This window comes from Scyliorhinus torazame, chromosome 22 (genome assembly GCF_047496885.1).
Source record: "Scyliorhinus torazame isolate Kashiwa2021f chromosome 22, sScyTor2.1, whole genome shotgun sequence".
Taxonomy (NCBI): Eukaryota; Metazoa; Chordata; class Chondrichthyes; order Carcharhiniformes; family Scyliorhinidae; genus Scyliorhinus; species Scyliorhinus torazame.
The window spans coordinates 97,728,813-97,749,747 of record NC_092728.1 but is presented as its reverse complement, the minus strand read 5'-3'; the positions used below and the strand labels follow the sequence as shown (position 1 = coordinate 97,749,747).

Genomic DNA, 20,935 nt, shown 5'->3' with positions numbered 1-20,935 from the left:
AGGTGGTGGAGGGGTGTGAACCACGGGGAAACCCGTTGACAGAGGCGGGTGCTTTCAGCCCACCCAATGGGCGGTCGCCCTCCACTGCCACAAAACATGCCATGGAGGTGAGGGGGGTGGAATCCAGCCCAACAGCTCAGGTCAGGATGACCTTTCTTTGTTTCTGAAAAGTCAAATCAATCTGTAATGTTAATTTTGGTTCCCTCCACAGACGTTTCCAGCATTTCTTGTTCTATTTCAGATTTCCAGATTTCAACTTTGTTGCATCAAACTTTTGTAAAATTGTCTTTGGAAAACCATTTCCAATGTTTTGAAATTTGCTCCTCCCCCCAAGGCGAATGGCAGGAGGCAAAAGAAAGGAAAAAAAGCAGGTGAGGAAATTATTTCCAATAATGTTTTAAAAAATAATCTTTATTGTCACAAGTAGGCTTACATTAACACTGGAATGAAGTTACTGTGAAAATCCCCTAGTCGCCACATTCCGGCGCCTATTCGATACACTGAGGGAGAATTCAGAATGTCCAATTCACCTAACAAGCACGTCTTTCGGGACGTGTGGGAGGAAACCGGAGCACCCGGAGGAAACCCACGCAGACACGGGGAGAACGTGCAGACTCCGCACAGACAGTGACCCAAGCCGGGAATCGAATCTGGGACCCTGGCACGGTGAAGTGACAGTGCTAACCACTGTGCTACCGTGCCGAGAAAGACAAAAAAACAGATCAGGAAAATATTTCCGATTATTTAAAGAGAATGATTGAATGAGCATGTTAAGTTTGATATTCAAACATGGGGGGAGTAATTACGCTAGCGGGGATTCTAGCGGGGGGGGGGGGTAGGAGGGGGGAATTACTGGGTTGCTGCTGCTGGGGAGAGGGGGGAGCTGGTATGGGAGGGGATGGGCGGGGGGGGCACCGCCTGGGGGAGATACAGCTGCGTGGGAACTGGGTGAGGAGCTGGAAAAAGGGGATGGCTAATCGACAAGGGGGGGGGTAGGAAGCCCCCCAACCCGGCTGATCACGTGGAACGTGAGAGGGCTGAACGGGCCGATAAAGAGGGCACGGGTACTCGCACACCTTAAGAAACTTAAGGCAGATGTGGTTATGTTACAGGAAACGCACCTGAAACTGATAGACCAGGTTAGGCTACGCAAAGGATGGGTGGGGCAGGTGTTCCATTCGGGGCTAGATGCGAAAAACAGGGGGGGTGGCTATATTAGTGGGGAAGCGGGTAATGTTTGAGGCAAAGACTATAGTGGCGGATAACGGGGGCAGATACGTGATGGTGAGTGGCAAACTACAGGGGGAGACGGTGGTTTTGGTAAACATATATGCCCCGAACTGGGATGATGCCAATTTTATGAGGCGGATGCTAGGACGCATTCCGGACCTAGAGATGGGAAAGCTGATAATGGGGGGAGATTTTAATACGGTGTTGGAACCAGGGCTGGATAGGTCGAAGTCCAGGACTGGAAGGAGGCCGGCAGCAGCCAAGGTATTTAAAGATTTTATGGAGCAGATGGGAGGTGTAGACCCGTGGAGATTTAGCAGACCTAGGAGTAAGGAGTTCTCGTTTTTCTCCTATGTCCATAAAGTCTACTCGCGAATAGACTTTTTTGTGCTGGGAAGGGCGTTGATCCCGAAGGTGAGGGGAACGGAGTATACGGCTATAGCCATTTCGGATCACGCTCCACACTGGGTAGACTTGGAGATAGGGGAGGAAACAGGAGGGCGCCCACCCTGGAGAATGGACATGGGACTAATGGCAGATGAGGGTGCGTGTCTAAGGGTGAGGGGGTGCATTGAAAAGTACTTGGAACTCAATGATAATGGGGAGGTCCAGGTGGGAGTGGTCTGGGAGGCGTTGAAGGTGGTGGTTAGAGGGGAGCTGATATCAATAAGGGCACATAAAGGGAAGCAGGAGAGTAAGGAACGGGAGCGGTTGCTGCAAGAACTTTTGAGGGTGGACAGACAATATGCGGAAGCACCGGAGGAGGGACTGTACAGGGAAAGGCAAAGGCTACATGTAGAATTTGACTTGCTGACTACGGGCACTGCAGAGGCACAATGGAGGAAGGCACAGGGTGTACAGTACGAATACGGGGAGAAGGCGAGCAGGTTGCTGGCACACCAATTGAGGAAAAGGGGAGCAGCGAGGGAAATAGGGGGAGTGAGGGATGAGGAAGGAGGAATGGAGCGGGGAGCGGAGAGAGTGAATGGAGTGTTCAAGACATTTTATAAAAAATTATATGAAGCTCAACCCCCGGATGGGAGGGAGAGAATGATGGGCTTCTTGGATCGGCTGGAATTTCCCAAGGTGGAAGAGCAGGAAAGGGTGGGACTGGGAGCACAGATCGAGGTAGAAGAAGTGGTGAAAGGAATTAGGAGCATGCAGGCGGGAAAGGCCCCGGGACCGGATGGATTCCCAGTCGAATTCTATAGAAAATATGTGGACTTGCTCGCCCCGGTATTGACGAGGACCTTTAATGAGGCAAAGGAAAGGGGACAACTGCCCCCGACTATGTCTGAAGCAACGATATCGCTTCTCTTAAAGAAGGAAAAGGACCCGCTACAATGCGGGTCCTATAGACCTATTTCCCTCCTAAATGTAGATGCCAAGATCCTGGCCAAGGTAATGGCAATGAGAATAGAAGAATGTGTCCCGGGGGTGGTCCACGAGGACCAAACTGGGTTTGTGAAGGGGAGACAGCTGAACACGAATATACGGAGGCTGTTAGGGGTAATGATGATGCCCCCACCAGAGGGGGAAACGGAGATAGTAGTGGCGATGGATGCCGAGAAAGCATTTGATAGAGTGGAGTGGGATTATTTGTGGGAGGTGTGGAGGAGATTTGGTTTTGGAGAGGGGTATGTTAGATGGGTGCAGCTGTTGTATAGGGCCCCGATGGCGAGCGTGGTCACGAATGGACGGGGATCTGCATATTTTCGGCTCCATAGAGGGACAAGGCAGGGATGCCCTCTGTCCCCATTATTGTTTGCACTGGCGATTGAGCCCCTAGCGATAGCGTTGAGGGGTTCCAAGAAGTGTAGGGGAGTACTTAGAGGAGGAGAAGAGCACCGGGTATCTTTGTATGCGGACGATTTGCTACTATACGTGGCAGACCCGGCGGAGGGGATGCCAGAAATAATGCGGATACTTGGGGAGTTTGGGGATTTTTCAGGGTATAAATTGAACATGGGGAAAAGTGAGTTGTTTGTGGTGCATCCAGGGGAGCAGAGTAGAGAAATAGAGGACCTACCGTTGAGGAAGGTAACAAGGGACTTTCGTTACCTGGGGATCCAGATAGCCAAGAATTGGGGCACATTGCATCGGTAAAATTTAACGCGGTTGGTGGAACAAATGGAGGAGGATTTCAAGAGATGGGATATGGTATCCCTGTCACTGGCAGGGAGGGTGCAGGCGGTTAAGATGGTGGTCCTCCCGAGATTCCTCTTTGTGTTTCAGTGCCTCCCGGTGGTGATCACGAAGGCTTTTTTAAAAAGGATTGAAAAGAGCATCATGGGTTTTGTGTGGGCCGGGAAGACCCCGAGAGTGAGGAAGGGATTCTTACAGCGTAGCAGGGATAGGTGGGGGCTGGCACTACCGAGCCTAAGTGAGTATTATTGGGCCGCTAATATTTCAATGGTGAGTAAGTGGATGGGAGAGGAGGAGGGAGCGGCGTGGAAGAGATTAGAGAGGGCGTCCTGTAGGGGGACTAGCCTACAGGCTATGGTGACAGCCCCATTGCCGTTCTCACCGAGGAACTACACCACAAGCCCGGTGGTGGTGGCTACACTGAAGATTTGGGGACAGTGGAGACGGCATAGGGGAAAGACTGGAGCCTTGGGGGGGGTCCCCGATAAGAAACAACCATAGGTTTGCCCCAGGGGGAATGGATGGGGGATATGGAATGTGGCAAAGAGCAGGAATAACGCAACTGAAAGATCTGTTTGTGGGTGGGAAGTTCGCGAGTCTGGGAGCGCTGACCGAGAAATATGGGTTGCCCCAAGGGAATGCATTCAGGTATATGCAACTGAGGGCTTTTGCGAGGCAACAGGTGAGGGAATTCCCGCAGCTCCCGACACAAGAGGTGCAGGACAGAATGATCTCAAAGACATGGGTGGGGGATGGTAAGGTGTCAGATATATATAGGGAAATGAGGGACGAAGGGGAGACTATGGTAGATGAACTAAACGGGAAATGGGAAGAAGAGCTGGGGGAGGAGATCGAGGAGGGGCTGTGGGCAGATGCCCTAAGCAGGGTAAACTCGTCGTCCTCGTGTGCCAGGCTAAGCCTGATTCAGTTTAAGGTATTACACAGGGCGCATATGACTGGAGCACGGCTCAGTAAATTGTTTTGGGGTGGAGGATAGGTGTGCGAGGTGCTCGAGAAGCCCAGCGAATCATACCCATATGTTTTGGTCATGCCCGGCACTACAGGGGTTTTGGATGGGGGTGACAAAGGTGCTTTCAAAAGTAGTGGGGGTCCGGGTTGAACCAAGCTGGGGGTTGGCTATATTTGGGGTTGCACAAGAGCCGGGAGTGCAGGAGGCGAGAGAGGCCGATGTTTTGGCCTTTGCGTCCCTCGTAGCCCGGCGCAGGATATTGTTAATGTGGAAAGAAGCCAAGCCCCCGGGGGTGGAGACCTGGATAAATGACATGGCAGGGTTTATAAAGCTAGAGCGGATTAAGTTCGTTCTAAGGGGGTCGGCTCAAGGGTTCACCAGGCGGTGGCAACCGTTCGTCGAATACCTCGCAGAAAGATAGATGGAATGGGAAAAAGAAGGCAGCAGCAGCAGCCCAGGATCCGGGGGGGGGGGGGGGGGGGGGGGAACCAGAAGGACTCTCAGGGTTGTTAATATATACTGTATAATATGTATAGGTCGTTGCGACAGATAATTATATATTGGACTGTTAAATTATATTTTTGGAGAGTGTTACTTGTGATAAGGCAGTTGCCAATTAGGGTTAGTTTTCATTTTTGTTATTTATTATTTATTCATTTTTTGTTTATAAAATAGGTCATTGTTATTTGTGTTGTTATAATATTGTGTAAAGGATGCACAATGTACTGTGTTGGTTGACCAAAAATTTTCAATAAAATATTTATTTAAAAAAAAGTTTGATATTCAAAAAATAAAATTAATGCTAGGGTGACAGAAATCTAAGAGAGGACGAGGAAACAGTGAAGCTAAACAAGGTAATTTTTTCAAACATCTTTGCAATGTTACATAATATTTGTGAAATATTTCATAATAAGGCTACTCCTGACATTTCAATACCACAGAGGGTCTATGCTGAATAACTGGGCCTCAGCCGAGGTGAGGCTGAGGCCCTTACTGTTCCTGAGATAGGGCAAGTAACAGACAATTGGAATTCTTGTTCCTTAATCCTGCTGGAGAACATAACCGTCAGTATTGAGTGATAGCAGATGATTTTCCTCCGTGATAAACCTCTGCTATCAAATCGCTCCATGATACTCGCTGACTCAGATTATAATAATAATAATCTTTATTAGTGTCACAAGTAGGCTTACATTAACACCGCAATGAAGTTACTGTGAAAATCCCCGAGTCACCACACTCCGGTGCCTGTTCGGGTACGCAGAGGGAGAATTCAGAATGTCCAATTCACCTAACAAGCACGTCTTTCGGGACTTGTGGGAGGAAACCGGAGCACCCGGAGGAAACCCACGCAGACAAGGGGAGAACGTGCAGACTCCGCACAGACAGTCACCCAAGCTAGGAATCGAACCTGGGACCCTGGCGTTGTGAAGCAACAGTGCTAACCCTTGAGCTACCGTGCCGCCCATAGAAATTGAGAAGTGGAGCCAATGGCCAATCAAACTGTAACCCCGCCAGAAAAAATGCCCTCAAGAAATGAAGGAGGAAGAGAAAAAAGAAGTATACAAAGGGGGTTTCGATTGCTCATGCCTTGCGTCCCAGAAAATGAACCAAAGCAAGCTATGAACACAGGTAATACACATAGGTGTAAAGAAACCAAAATGTGCTTGATGAGTAAGGCCCACAGTCTGCAGCATCTCTGGCTAAGGATTTCTTTGCATAAAAGCAAATTACTGCAGATGCTGGAATCTGAAACAAGAACAGAAAATGTTGGACAATCACAGCAGGACTGACAGCATCTGTGGAGAGAGAAGGGAGCTAACTCTTCGTGTCTGGATGACTCTTTCTCAAATTTATTTGCACTCTTTGTTTTTTTAAAATAGATTTAGAGTACCCAATTCATTTTTTCCAATTAAGGGGCAATTTAACATGGCCAATCCACCTACCCTGCACATCTTTGGATGTGGGGGCAAAACCCACGCAAACACCGGGGCAGCACGGTAGCATGGTGGTTAGCACAATTGCTTCACAGCTCTAGGGACCCAGGTTCGATTCCCGGCTTGGGTCACTGTCTGTGCGGAGTCTGCACGTTCTCCCCGTGTGTGCTTGGGTTTCCTCCGGGTGCTCCGGTCTCCTCCCACAGTCCAAAGATGTGCAGGTGAACAAAGTTGATGAAGTTTCAATGGAAAAGTTTCCATTACCTTGCAGGCAGTAATTGTGATAGTCATCAGCCTGAGCTTGATACGATAGCATCTTCTGAATCAACTCATCTGCACATTGTTCAAATGTGTCCCTCAGATATGCAGGTCTGTAGATTGGATGTCGGTCCTTCTTTTTGTAATATTCCTAATGCAGGTTAAGAAATGGCATACTTTCTTTTTTAGACTGTTTTTGAGTGCACAGAAACAGGAAGAATGATACATATGGAGGTTATACAGGTATCAGGGTGAGAGCAGAGAAGCCACAAGGCATACATGTCAAAATAAATCATTTATCCAGAGGGTTGCCAACCCTTCAGGACTGGCCTGGAATCTCCAGAAGCTGAAGATCAATCTCCAGGGCACTGTTGAGTGCAACCCTGCAGAAACATCATGGGGGATATTGTTTTTTTTTGGTCATTTTCTTTGAATATTTGTTTTTTTATCAGACATCAAAATATTAAAAATGGGAGAAAAAAGCCATTCGGCTGACTGTCAATCATCATTCAATTGGGTAATGAGGAAGGCATCGAATCACGAGGTTGAATGACTGAATAATGGCTGGGGTGGGAGGGCAAGTCGTGTGATGGAATCTCCAGGAATACCTTTAATCACCAAGAATATCTTTATTCACACTTGGCAACCCTAATCTGATAAGGTGGCCTTTAATAACAAAATGAGGATCAAAAAGGCGTTTCAAAGATCAAGCCTGCTCCTTCAAGCTACCCTACTGAGGACCCCGCCCCATCTACTTCTTCTGTTCTACAAGTATATGTGTCATCAAAATTTGTGGTCTCATGAGGCCATCCTGTTAAGAAAGGTCACTTAGACAATGTATGAAACACTGTTAATATGATGGAATGGAAAGGGCAAGGTCAGGAAAAGAATCCCAAATGGGAAGGGAAGATCTTTTAAAAACCCTGAATCAAGCAGAACAAGATTGAGGTACTGCCTGGTTTACCCCTGTTCCTGTGATGTTATGTAGATTGTTAGGACCAGGGTATAATTTTTTAAGTTGAATATGTATATTTATGTGTTAAGAAAGAGAAAAGGGTTCCAGTTTCACTTTGTGAACCTTGGTGCTGGGGTGTCCGGATGGACCCCTGACTGAAAGGTAATGGCTTTGGGTCTCTTTGTGTACATACTATTTTAATGAGGTTTTACAGCTCTGAAGCTAAAAGAGATGGGTTGGAAAATGGGTTAGAAGTTTGCTGGTTTGGGGAAAAACACAAAGTAGAAAAAAACCGAGGCTGTTGCCTAATGACAGCGGTCAAGTGACACTGAGACACAGAGAAAGTTGAGTTCAGTGTGGGACGGGGAGAGAAAACTGGATTTTCAGCCATCGGATAAGAAATATTACAAGACCAATTGGAGACTGAGTTTAGGGAACTTGTGTTTGCTCTACAGTTGAAGCAACAGTGAGTTTAGAGTGCGGTTTTGGGTATTTTGCAGAGAAATGCAAGATGGGTGAAAAGCATCGAGTGAACGCTCAGGATGAACACCTTTTGCAACTGTGCCAGTCTCAAGCGAGAAGTTTGTGTGTCAAAATAGTGGTATATCTTCACTGGTTTATGCATCTGCATCTATATTGCTGGGGTGAAGGAATAGTGAATATTTGAATCATCTTCCTGTGTTTGTATTGAGAGTTTTTCAACCTTTTGGTCTGGTATAATATAGTTCATTTTTCTTGTTTAGTAAATAATTTATTCTTTAGAGTTAAAAGTTCATCAGCAGATTCCTGTGAATTTGTTTGGTAACTTTCCGCCACAGTTTCAAAAAACAAAGTTAGGATCCAACGAGCCAGGTTTCACGCTGGGATCTGACTTGTCCACTATTAACATAGGCTGGGATCGTAACACGAAGGAATCATGGCAAAATGTTCATCTCTTGTCTGCCTGCTAAAGAATAGGATAATTGCTCACCTCAGCAGCTACCAGTAATGTGTTACTATTCTCCCGCAAAATCAATTTTATGATTCCTTTAAAATGGCTGAAAAAGACAAATGGTTCACATTAAATTTTCACATATAATCGCTCTGGGGCTAAGGTTTCAGTGGAGTGGGGGCGGGGGGTATAAATGGGTCCCACAAGACAGGCCAGAACTGCATTAGATTACAGGCAGTTGCCTTGAAACTATTCTCTTACAAAGACAAACAATCCTTCAAATCTCTCCCGGAAGCAGGGACAACAGTGACATTTAAGGGACATCTTGACAAATACATAAATAGGATGGGAATAGAGGGATATGGACCCCGGAAGTGTAGAAGATTTTAGTTTAGACGGGCAGCATGGTCGGCGCAGGCTTGGAGGGCCGAAGGGCCTGTTCCTGTGCTGTACTTTTCTTTGTTCTTTGTTTGTTCAGACACTGGGGGCTTAAGATATCAACACTGTTTTATTCTTTTTTTAATAAAATTTAGTGTACCCAATTAATTTTTTCCAATTAAGGGGCAATTTAGCGTGGCCAATTCACCTACCCTGCACATCTTTGGGTTGTGGGGGCGAAATCCACACAAACACGGGGAGAATGTGCAAACTCCACACAGTGACCCAGAGCCTGGATCAAACCTGGGACTTCGGCGCCGTGAGGCAGCAGTGCTAACCCACTGCGCCACCGTGCTGCCCTTTTCTCTTTTATATAATGAGCCTGACCCTTGAAAACTCCTCCTACCATCGTGCACAATTCTTTCACCATTACAATTATGGGGCCAACAGCTTTCGATTGGGCTGTTTCAAAGTTGGCCTGTTTTGACTGGTCCATTTTGTCACTCAGCTCTTTGACTGGGCAAATGCCGGAAGAAGATTACTAACTCTGCTCCAAGCAAGCCAAATTTTAGTCAGTTTTTAAGTAGTGCACCTGTAGATTTGCTTATCCATTGGGGGCAACTTGGCAATAAAAATACACGGGGGTTCATTTATTTGCCCACACTGGTTTGAACGAGAATTAAGAGGGAAATCGGATGATTTGTGAAGTGTGACAGGGCTATCCATCGCACGCAGGAAGAGGCCTTGCTAAAATGTAAAAGTCATACTCTGATGGCATTCAGATCGGATATTAAAGTTAACTCAAAATCATGGGACCCATGGGAATCAGCCAGAAACTGCTGGTGTGATTGTTGTGTCAGAGTCACTGAAGTGGTAAATACAGGGGCACGCAGATATAGCTCAGCCACATCATACCATTGCTTTACCATCTGTTTGCCCAGAAAAAATTCCAGCTTCTAGATTTTCCTCTCGCTTCTGAAAGGGATTATCCCCATCCATCCCACAAGCGTTATCCGCTTATCAAGGATTCCATTATTGCTTTTGGATGGGGAAACTATCGGAGGATAAGGAGCAACCGCCTCAACAATCATTTTAGTGGGAACTGCACTATCAGATGTTGAGGGCAGCACGGTAGCATTGTGGATAGCACAATTGCTTCACAGCTCCAGGGTCCTAGGTTCGATTCCGGCTTGGGTCGCTGTCTGTGCGGAGTCTGGACGTTCTCCCCGTGTATGCGTGGGTTTCCTCCGGGTGCTCCGGTTTCCTCCCACAGTCCAAAGATGTGCAGGTTAGGTGGATTGGCCGTGATAAATTGCCCTTAGTGTCCAAAATTGCCCTTAGTGTTGGGTGGGGTTACAGGGCTATGGGGATAGGGTGGAGGTGTTGACCTTGGGTAGGGTGCTCTTTCCAAGAGCCGGTGCAGACTCGATGGGCCGAATGGCCTCCTTCTGCACTGTAAATTCTATGATTTTCTATGTCAGGTGAGGTGGTGCTGCTTGCAGGAAACCATACCCAGCAGACAGGGTACATAGGCTGAGAGTCACTTTCCTGGATTTATCTAAAGAGATAAAAGACTGCACTTCTCCAGGCACTGCAAGCCCCTGGTTACTGCAGTGACGAATGGGGTACCCAGGGTTCAGTGCTGGGACCCCAGCTGTTCATAATATACATTAATGATTTGGACGAAGGAATTGCATGCAATACCTCCAAATTTGCAGACTGCACTAAGCTGGGTGCGTGCTGTGAGGAGAATGCAAAGAGGTTGCAGGGTGACTTGGACAGGCTGACTGAGTGGGTAAATACTTGGCAATGCAATATAATGTTATCCACTTTGGTGGCAAAAACAGGAAGGCAGATTATTATCAGAATGGTGGCAGTTTAGGAAAAGGGGAAGTGCAACGAGACTTGGGTGTCATGGTGGAACAGTCGCTGAAGGTTGCCATGCAGAAACAGCAGGCGGTGAGGAAAGCTAATGGCATGCTGGCCTTCATAGCGAGAGGATTTGAGTATAGAATTATAGAAGTTACAGTGCAGAAGGAGGCCATTCGGCCCATTGAATCTGCGCCGGCCTTTGGCAAGAGCAACGTACTTAAGCTCACACCTCCACCCTATCCCCATAACCCAGTAACCCCACCTAACCATTTTTGGACACGAAGGGCAATTTATCATGGCCAATCCACCTAACCTGCACATCTTTGGACTGTGGGAGGAAACCGGAGCACCCAGAGGAAACCCACGCACACACGGGGATAGCGTGCAGACTCCACACAGACAGTGACCCAAGCCGGAATCGAACCTGGGACCCTGGAGCTGTGAAGCAACTGTGCTCACCACCATGCTACTGTACTGCCTTGCTATAAAGGAGTACTGATGTCTTGCTACAGTTATACATGGCCTTGGTGAGGCCACACCTTGAGTATTGTGTGAGGTTTTGGTCTCCTAGTTTGAGGAAGGACATTCTTGCTATTGAGGGTGTCCAGCGAAGGTTCACCAGACTAATTCCCGGCAGGACTGACATATAAAGAAAGACTGGATCGACTGGGCTTGTACTCACTGGAGTTTAGAAGAATGAGAGGGGAATCTCATAGACACATATAAAATCCTGATGGGACTGGACAGGCTAGATGCTGGAAGAATGTTCCCAGCCTAAGAATTAGGTCACAGCCTAAGAATAAGGGGTAAGTAATTCAGGACTGAGATGAGGAAGAACTTCTTCTCTCAGAGAGGTGTGAACTTGCGGAATTCTCTCCCACAGAAAGCTGTTGGGGCCAGTTCGTTGGATATATTCAAGAGGGAGCTGGAAGTGGCCCTTGCGGCTAAAGGGATCAAGGGGTATGGAGAGAAAGCGGGAGTGGGATACTGAATTTGCACGATTAGCGATGATCATATTGAATGGTGGTGCAGGCTCGGAGGGCTGAATGGTCTACTCCTGCAACTATTTTCTATGTTTCTACATACGTTTCCTTCATCACTGGCGAATCAGCCACATCTGCCAGTCTGCAATACGCATCAGCATTAAACAGGTTACCAAGACCCTTCTTGCAAAGTCTGACCAGTATTTCACATTCCTCACTCATTTCAGGGACTTGGAACAGTTCCAGCTTGTCCTGCATACAGGGCATCACTGACTGCACCCATGCTGCTATCAGGGCACAATATAAACCAGAAATGTCATCAGTAATGAATGCTACTACATCAATGTGCAGCCAGTGGCCACTCATACAAACATGGGCGGGATTCTCCGACCCCCCGCCAGGTCGGAGAATCGCCGGGAGCTGACGTGAATCCCACCCCCGCCATTTGCCGAATTCGCCGGCACCGGATATTCGGCGCGGGCGGGAATCGCGCCTTGCCGGTCGGCGAGCCCCCACCCCCCGGCGATTCTCCAGCCCGCGATGGGCCGAAGTCCCGCTGCTCAAATGCCGGTCCCACCGGCGAGGATCAAACCACCTCTCTTCCCGGCGTGACTAGGCAGTGCAGGCGGGCTCCGGGGTCCTGGGGGGGGCGCGAGGCAATCTGGCCGCAGGGGGTGCCCCCACGGCGGCCTGGCCCGCGATCTGGGCCCACCGATCCGCAGGCTGGCCTGTGCCGTGGGGGCACTCTTTCCCTCCGCCTCGGCCACAGTCTTCACCATGGCCGACGAGGAAGCGACACCCCCCCTGCGCATGCGCGGGGATGACGTCAGCAGCCGCTGACGCTCCCGCGCATGCGCGGACTTCCGCCGCCCGGCGAAGTCTTTTCGGCCCCGGCTGGCGTGGTGCCAAAGGCTTTTCCCGCTGGCTGGCGGTGCACCAACCACTCCGGCGCGGGCCTAGCCCCTCAAGGTGAGGGCTTGGCCCCTAAAGGTGCGGAGAAATCCGCACCTTTGGGGTGGCACGACGCTGAAGTGGTTCACGCCACTCCATCCCGCCGGGACCCCCCCACCCCCCGGGTAGGGGAGAACCCCGCCCATGATTTTTCAAGGTTACGCAAGGCACCTGGGCAGCTACTATGTCACATTTATCCCTAGACATTTTACAAGCTCCCAATACTCCTCTCTCCCAGGAATGTGGCAGGATGGCTGCTGGGATACAAGAGGTGTGGCCCATGTCAGCCCCCTCAAACCTTATCACATCTCAGCAATACAGGCATAATTAATTACATTTTGGGCAGAAAGAAATGATTGGGATACAAGTTGCTGAAATATCATAAATAAACTTGAAAAATATATATATTCTACAAAGGTGCATTTTTATTATCATTAAGGAGGAACTGGATATCCCAGACAAATATAGGGCGGAATCTTACCAGAACGTAGCAAAGTGTCAAGTTCAGACAGAAAACTGGCGTGGAAATCTCCGGTTTTCTCGCAGAATCTCGAGCCTCTTTGCCCAAAAAAAGAGTGGACGTGGTTTACACCGTCACTCTGGTGGGGCTCTTAGAGACGGGAACCGGCTCCAAACAGATCGGGCACCATCCCTAAAAGTCACCACAGCCGAATGGCTCCCAGCACACATCATGAGGTGGTCTCAGAGGTTTTTCCTCCCCAACACCCGATATTCATCGCAGGCAACCCACACTCCCCCCCTCCCCCCCCCCCCCCAAGCCGTTCATCGCCGGGAACCCCCCCCCCCCAACCTCAGCTCTCCCCATCACCCCCCCAACCCATATATCAAAGAACAAGAACAAAGAAGAATACAGCACAGGAACAGACCCTTTGGCCCTCCAAGCCTGTGCCGATCATGTGTCCCATCTAGACCAACCGCCAATATCCTTCTATACCCCGTCTGTTCATGTGCCTATCCAGATAAGTCTTAAAGGTCGCTAACGTATCTGCCTCAACCACCTCACTTGGCAGTGCAATCCAGGCCGTCACCACCCTCTGTGAAAAAAATCCCCCCGCACATCTCCACTGAACCTTTCCCCTCTCACCTTGAACTTGTGCTCCCCCTTGGAATTTTCAATTCCGGGCTGGGTAAAAGCTTCCAACTGTTCACCCTATCTGTACCCCTAATAATTTAAGAAATTTCTATCAGGTCGCCCCTCAACCTCCATCTCTAGGGAGAACAATCCCAGTTTCTTCAATCTCTCCTCATAGCTAATACCCCCCAACACAACCCATCCCCCATGGAGCTCCCACTTGGGTCAGTCTTTGTGGCACAGGTTGGCACTGCCAGGTTGGCATTGCCCAGGCACGTTGCTCTCCCACCCCCCCCTCTCCTCCCCTTCCCCAGGGGGCGACTATACTTCCCTCTGCACTCCTGGAGGGATCCCATTCACTGCCTTACATGAGGCTCAACCTGTTGTAAATTGTCACATTGGTGAGATTTTGTGAGGGCGATTATTTGGTTGGAGGGGGGGCATTAATAATATGTAAAATAATGGGAATAGAATATCCAATTCATTTTTCCAATTGAGGAGAGGGAAATTCGGGAAATGCAGACTCTCAGGTGAGAATTGTGAGATTTTCTGCCCTCGCTGCCAATCCTGTGGGTAGCGAGGGTGGCCTCAAGATTCCGCCCACAGATTATCCAGTTAGAGTGAGGTTGCTCGGTAGTAATTGTAAACCCGGCGGGGGGGGGGGGGGGGGTCGGAGAACCCGCCCCAGAAGTTGATGCCTGTTTCAACAGAGCAATGAAGGCAAACACTGACTGTTTCGTAGGATTAATAACACAAAATCTGGGCCATTCAAATAACTAGCCTGTCATATGATAGGTATCTCACCATAATACGCTGAGGTAGGTGAAATGATACTGACCAGCATTCTGGTGTGAAACCCTCCGAGCTACTCTTTGAGTGTGTACTAATAACAGGATTCGCTTACTTTGTAATCACTTATCACAAAAAATAAATATACATTGCAGGCATCTAAAACAATTAGTTTGAAAATGTACATACACAGGCGCTTCTTCCGTTTCTTCAAAAACTTGATACTTTGGGTCTGAACGGTTTACTTTGGAGTGTTTGACAGCACTAGAAAGATAAAAATGCTTAGTTGTGATTCTTACTGACCTTTGTCAACGCTGGATATGACAGTGAATTGATACCTGTCTCGAGATATCAGGGTCAGCATATAGTCAAAAATTTTGCAAACAAATTTGAAGAAAAGAATTTGAAATTAGATCATGATTCGTTGCTGGTGTTGCACCTTTGCACAGAGCCCACAAAGGAAAATGGCAATTGTATGAATTCACAATTCATATCAATAATATTTTCAAGTATTTAAGAGATTTTGGTAAATTTCACCCCTCTGGGTGGCGCAGTGGTTAGCACAGGTTCGGTTCTGATTTTAGGTGACTGTGTGGAGTTTGCACGTTCTCCCCGTGGCTGCGTGGGTTTCCTCCCACCATCCAAAATGCGCAGGTTAGGTGGATTGGCTGTGCTAATTTGCTCCTTAGTGCCCAGAGGTTAGGTGGGGTTACAGAGATAAGGCGGGGGAGTGGGTCTGGTGTAGGGTGCTCTTTCGAAGGGTCGGTGCAGATCTTATACGCCGAATGCACCTTCTGCACGGTAGGAATTCTATGGTGCACCTGATGCAAAAGGTACGCTTCAGTTTAGAAGGAGATGCTTGCTAAAGTAATAGTTTCACTCAGGTCAAGATAGTCACATTACGTGCCCAGCAACTAATTCAAATCCAAAATGATAAGATTTAAATTTATATGATGCAATATCATGATGGCATGTTTCAGAGCATTTCATGCCACCAATTATTTTAGGAGGGAACTAATTTGCTATGTGGATTATAATGTTTTCCCCATTGAGATAGGGAAGCATGAGGGACAAATGCTGTAGCGGCAATGGTCAGTAAACGACTGCCTGCTGCCACCATTTCTCTTCTATTTTGTGCTAGTTCTGGGTGGACAAAGGCAGCAAGTTGACCTGAGATTTCTAATCCTGAGGATGGGTTTCTGAGTGCCACACGTGTCAAACACCTGGCGGAGCAAACAATATTCATCATCTTTACTGCAATCATCTCGTGCTGATTAAAATGATTGAAGCAGCTTCACTGTGAGGTCAAAAATCAGGACTCATTTCGAGATAAATGTAAATGTCCCGAGGTTAGGTATTGGGCAATGTCAGATTTGTGTTCCGTATTCTCGCCTATAATTCACAACTGCAATGCAGAACACTTCAAGAATCGTTCTTAATTCCCCGAGGTGTCAGTCACCGATTAGCAAAAATGGGTGCTCAGTTTAACATCTCTTGTTTTTGAAAAATAGCCACGAGAAACAAAGCATTTTCTGTGGGTCAGTACTTGGGAAACTATTTTTGGGATAGGCCATTCCGCCAGTGTAGATAAAAGTGCTGCAGATCATAGAGGTGTGTGGATTCTCCGATTTTGAGGCTATGTCCGGAGGAAGTGTCTAGTTTTACGATGGAAAAGTTGGCGCCGCCCCCACATCGATGCTCCTCCTGGTGGGGGGTTAGGAGCCGCGCCACGTAAAACCCCCGGCCTTCCCGACAGAAGCGGCCGGAGAATTGCTGGGTCCGTCACGCGCATGCCATGCGCGGACCCGGCCGACCTGATAGTGCCCCCCTGTACCCCCTCGCCACCCCCGGACTACCCCCACCAGTCCTCCATAGCCCCTGCCGAAGCCCCCTCGGCCAGCGGAACACTCCCCCCCCCGCCGCCGACTGTGACGGCTCTGGAGATAGTCCGCGGCCTCCACGAAAGGTTGCGAAGTCGGCACATCAGGGACGGACCATCGGGGGAGGGCCTTCAGGTGACGTCCTGAGGCCATCCCAACGGCATGCGATGTACTCTCCGATGCCGCCGTTTTGGAGGGGGCGGAGCATCCAAAAACATGCGGTGTCTCCGATTTCGGCGTCAAAAGGGATTCTCCGCCTGATCGGCGATTATGATTTTGCTGTCGGCAAGCGGAGAATCACACCCTTAATCTTTTCTTTTTCTTTAAATATTACATTTTATTAATTTTAAAGATACTGGGGGTGGGATGAGGACAGAAGCCTATTCACATTGGGGCCATTGGCGGCTAGAGGTTAGATGGTGAAACATCCAGGCCCACATCCCAAGAGGGGCTGGTCTTTCTTAGGCAGAGCAGCGCCTTGCCACTTCCCCAGAACAAAATAATTCTTTTTTTGGGATGTCTGTGGCTCCCACTGGAGTGTTGATGCTTCCAAAGAAATAACCAAAACCCACTGAGATCAATAACCTTGTTCTGGTAAAGGTTTGGAGCCTTCAGAGGGAATCACGCCAGGTTCAAATGAAAAGGGCCCTTTAAGGGAATAAAAAGAGTAACTGTTCCAGCAGTGCCTGAGAATGGCAGCTGAAGCACTCCTTCAACAGTAAGGCAATGGGGTAGGGGGACAAAAGCCACCCCTTTCCTCCCCCACCACCCACTGACCTCAATTTAAAGATACACTCTAAATGGGAGGGATGGAAATTTACAAATTAGACAAGCTAAAATAGAAACTTAAAGGTTGAACTGTGAGAAAAATAATAGGTTTGAGCACTAATTTACTTTTACTGACCTCGGTGTTGAAGCAGTCTTTGGCACTCTAGACGACACACCCGGAGTGCGCGTATTTTGGGACCCAGACAAGGATGATATTCGAGAACCTGTTGAAGTGAACAAAGAAGCAATATGATTTTTTAATGAAGCATACTGCTAACATTCCACATACCTATTGATAATTTTTGGTAATTATGTTTCTTATTCTACGCACGCGCATAGATATTAGCCATTTCAATAAGCCGCTTCAGAAAGCGTCTACAAAGGCAGGCTTTTCATTCCGAGCGGGGACCAACTAATTGGATTCGAGCATGATGCTTCCCGAAACAGTTCAGAGGCAGGCACAGGGGTTGCCGAGTGTCAAGGTGAGCTGGTTAAACTGCCCACCTCGGTGCTCTGGGACTTTGTCCCAGTTGATTTATTGAATTTTACGCCCTCTAGCCCTCACAGCCTCACACACAGTCAGTCCTCATGTCACTTCCCTCCCCCCTCCCCACCTCCACTGAGCCTCATATCTTTCATGCCAAACTCTGCAACTCTGCCAACCTATAATGGCCCATCATACCGACCATGCCAGGTTATGCCCCCACCCACGACCGATGGCCCCATATGCCACTTATGCAAAAATATACCCTAGCCCACCTCCAAGGCCCCTATGCCAAGCTTTGGCATGTCCATGCCCACTGACCTTAATAAACATTTATCTCTGCAATCAATTTTGCAGCGAGCCAGAGCTGCCGATTAAGTAATATCTTCACTGGGGTGCATCTGTTTCAACAAGAGTAATAGATGTCTGGGCTCTCAGTCAAGCCTTGTTATGTATGCTTTGCTCAGAGCCCAGTCATCCATTACTCTTTTTGAAATAGCTGTGCCCAGGAAAAACATTGCTTGGTTGACAGCTCTGACTCTGATCTCTGCAGTCAATTTCACAATGCTTATTTACACAAGGGTAAGTGGTTTCAAGGGTTTGTGGCTTCTGTCACTGACACTTTAAAGGGTCTGGATGATTAACACTTTTCGTTCTTCTGGTGAATCAACATTTTTTAATATGGTCGAAATTTGTGAATAGTTGAGATTTTTAAAGCTTTGTTTCCGTCATCCTACTGTGTTAGAGGGTTAGTTGGTTCTGTACAGTGCATATACATGCTCTTGGGGGGTCACAAGGGGTTCCGTGGCTGGAAAAGTTTGGTGCTTTAAAGGATGTGAGCTGATGCCTGTCAAAAGCCTGCACTTGGAACTCCAGAAGTGGCCTTGCAGGAATAGAAAAGTCCCACTCCTATCGGGCCAGCTTTTTAAAGAGCCCTGGTTTACAGTTTGTGACCTAAATCTGTTTGAGGGGACCTTTAAAGGTGGATTTGAACCCCCCCCACACGCGCCATGAATCTCCTCTCAAAGCCCCCCTTACATACATCGTGTTTAGTTTATTTGCCAGGATTTACATTTTTTAATAATGTGAGCCCGATTCTCCCAGCCCCGCGCCGGGCTGGAGAATCGCCGCAATCACGCCACGCCGGCGCGCGATTCTCCAAGGTGCGGCGAATTGGCGCCATTTGCGCCGCCACATTTGGCACAGCGCCGGTTGCGGGCTGTTGTCCCAGGCCGGGCCGCCGATTCTCCGGCCTGGATGGGCCGAGCGGCTGTGCGGAAGCGGCAGAGTCCCGCCGGTGCCGTTCACCTCTGGTCGCTGCCGGCGGGAACTCTGTGCGAAGGGTCGGGGGGAACGGCCTGTGGGGCGGGGGAAAACGCTCCTTCACCGAGGAGGGCCTCCTATGGGGTCCAGCCCGTGATCGGGGCTCACCCATCGGCGGGCCGTGTTCTCAGGACTAGGTTGACACTGCCAAGGTAACTTTCTCTTACTGAGTAAGAGTGCTTTTATCTCTGCTGCAGCCACCACTTCTTTACTGCAAAGGCCCTATCGCTCTGCTGTTTTTCTGCCCAGCAACAGAAAAAAAAACAAGTAATCAAAATGGCCAATCAGACGCTGCCTCTCCACGCATTGACCACTGACAGACTCACTCGTCAGCCTATCGGAAACCAATGCTCGGGGAGCTAGGGCAGGCTCGGATTGGCCAATTTGATTTCTTGTCTTCCTTGATTTCTGGCCTTTTCTCCTTCTTGAATCTTTGTTTCTTCAGCCGACTGAGCTAACATTTTAATTTGTCCTTTATTTGCTCGGGGTTTTAAAAACAAAACTGCCTTTTCTTTTAAATAGGTTTTTATTGCAATCTTTTTCATTATAAACAGAATAATATGAAACAGATGCTTCAAGTTACAATGTAAAAAGAATACAATAATCAATCAAGAACACACCCAATCTTAACCGCCCTCCTCTAACATTAAACTAAAACCCCATTAACAACTGAGGGTGACTAACTCTTTAAAAAAGGAAATGAATGGCTGCCGTCTTAGGTAGAACCCGTCCTTATACTGACCCACTAATTGTGTACTTGATCATCTCCAAATGTAGGAATGCCATTGATGCATGATCAATTAAACTCGAAGACGAGGTTGTATCATAACCGAAGGCTTTAATTCACTAGATCTGTTCCCCAGCAGCTTCGGTACAGAATGAGGGCTGCTGGAACGGCATCTGTTCTTATACCCCGCCTGTCAGGGCGGAGCCACATACCAGACATCCAATGGCAAGCTGCTAGGCTTACCCAATGGTCTACAGCCTCTCAGGTACTGCAATACCTGATACTACTACATTCACCCTCTGTTAAAAAGGAATCCGGCGGGGGTGGTGGCCAGTGGTTGCAATTGCATTTAACATGGTATGATCAGATATGGAGGTACCGTGAGTATTTACAAGTGTGGCAGATACATAGTCAGTGTTCATGTACAGTTACAGTTACAGTGTAGCAATCAGTCGGTCGGGTGGTCTGGTCGTCCTCCTGAATCGTCTGAGCCTCTGTGGTGGTTCTGGTGGGGGTCTGGACGTCTGCGACTCCGGGAGCGTGGCTTCAGCGTCCGTGGCAGCTTTGTCACCCCTAGGTGGCGCTGGTGGGGCAAATGGTTGACCCGAGAGGGGGGCGCCTGTAGTGGGCGTCGGTGGGTGGGATGGCCTAGGTAGGAGCGGCGGGAGGACCGACCCCCCCAGTGAGGTGCTGTGGGGGAGGCGGGGGGGGGGGGGGGGGGGGGGCAATGGTTCGGGTGTGTGTGGGGTTCCGGCGGGCGCCAGGTCCCGGAGGGAGACTGTATCTTGCCGGCCGCCAGGGAACGCCACGTAGGCGTACTGGGGGTTAGCGTGCAGCAGGTGGACCCTCTCAACCAACGGGTCCGACTTGTGCGCCCGCAGGTGCTTCCGAAGCAGGATGGGTCCGGGTGTTGCTAGGCAGGTTGGAAGCGAGGTCCCGGAGGAGGACTTCCTGGGGAAGACAAGGAGACGTCCATGAGGTGTCTGATTGGTAGTTGTACAGAGCAGCGGCCGGATGGCATGGAGGGCCTCCGGGATGACTTCCTGCCAGCGGGAGACTGGGAGATTCCTGGACCGCAAGGCCAGTAGAACGGTCTGGAAGACCGTTCCGTTCTCCCTCTCTACCTGCCCATTTCCCCGGGGGTTGTAACTGGTCGTCCTGCTTGAGGCAATGTCCTTGCTGAGCAGGAATTGACGCAGTTCGTCGCTCATAAAGGAGGACCCCCTATCACTGTGTATGTACGCGGGGAACCCGAATAGTGTAA

At 48.9% G+C, this 20,935-nt stretch overlaps 1 protein-coding gene across 2 annotated transcripts in view; it reads right to left on the bottom strand.

Annotated features, from left to right (window-relative positions):
- ccdc180 (coiled-coil domain containing 180) overlaps positions 1 to 20,935 on the bottom strand; it is a 216,211-nt gene that overhangs the window by 33,741 nt on the left and 161,535 nt on the right. For both annotated transcript variants that reach the window (XM_072488692.1, XM_072488691.1), the window contains exons 31-34: positions 17,274 to 17,361; positions 14,679 to 14,753; positions 8,463 to 8,529; positions 6,544 to 6,688 (exon numbers count right to left, since the gene is read on the bottom strand). In XM_072488692.1, coding sequence (XP_072344793.1) covers positions 6,544 to 6,688; positions 8,463 to 8,529; positions 14,679 to 14,753; positions 17,274 to 17,361 — 375 coding nt within the window. The remainder of the gene's footprint in view (positions 1 to 6,543; positions 6,689 to 8,462; positions 8,530 to 14,678; positions 14,754 to 17,273; positions 17,362 to 20,935) is intronic.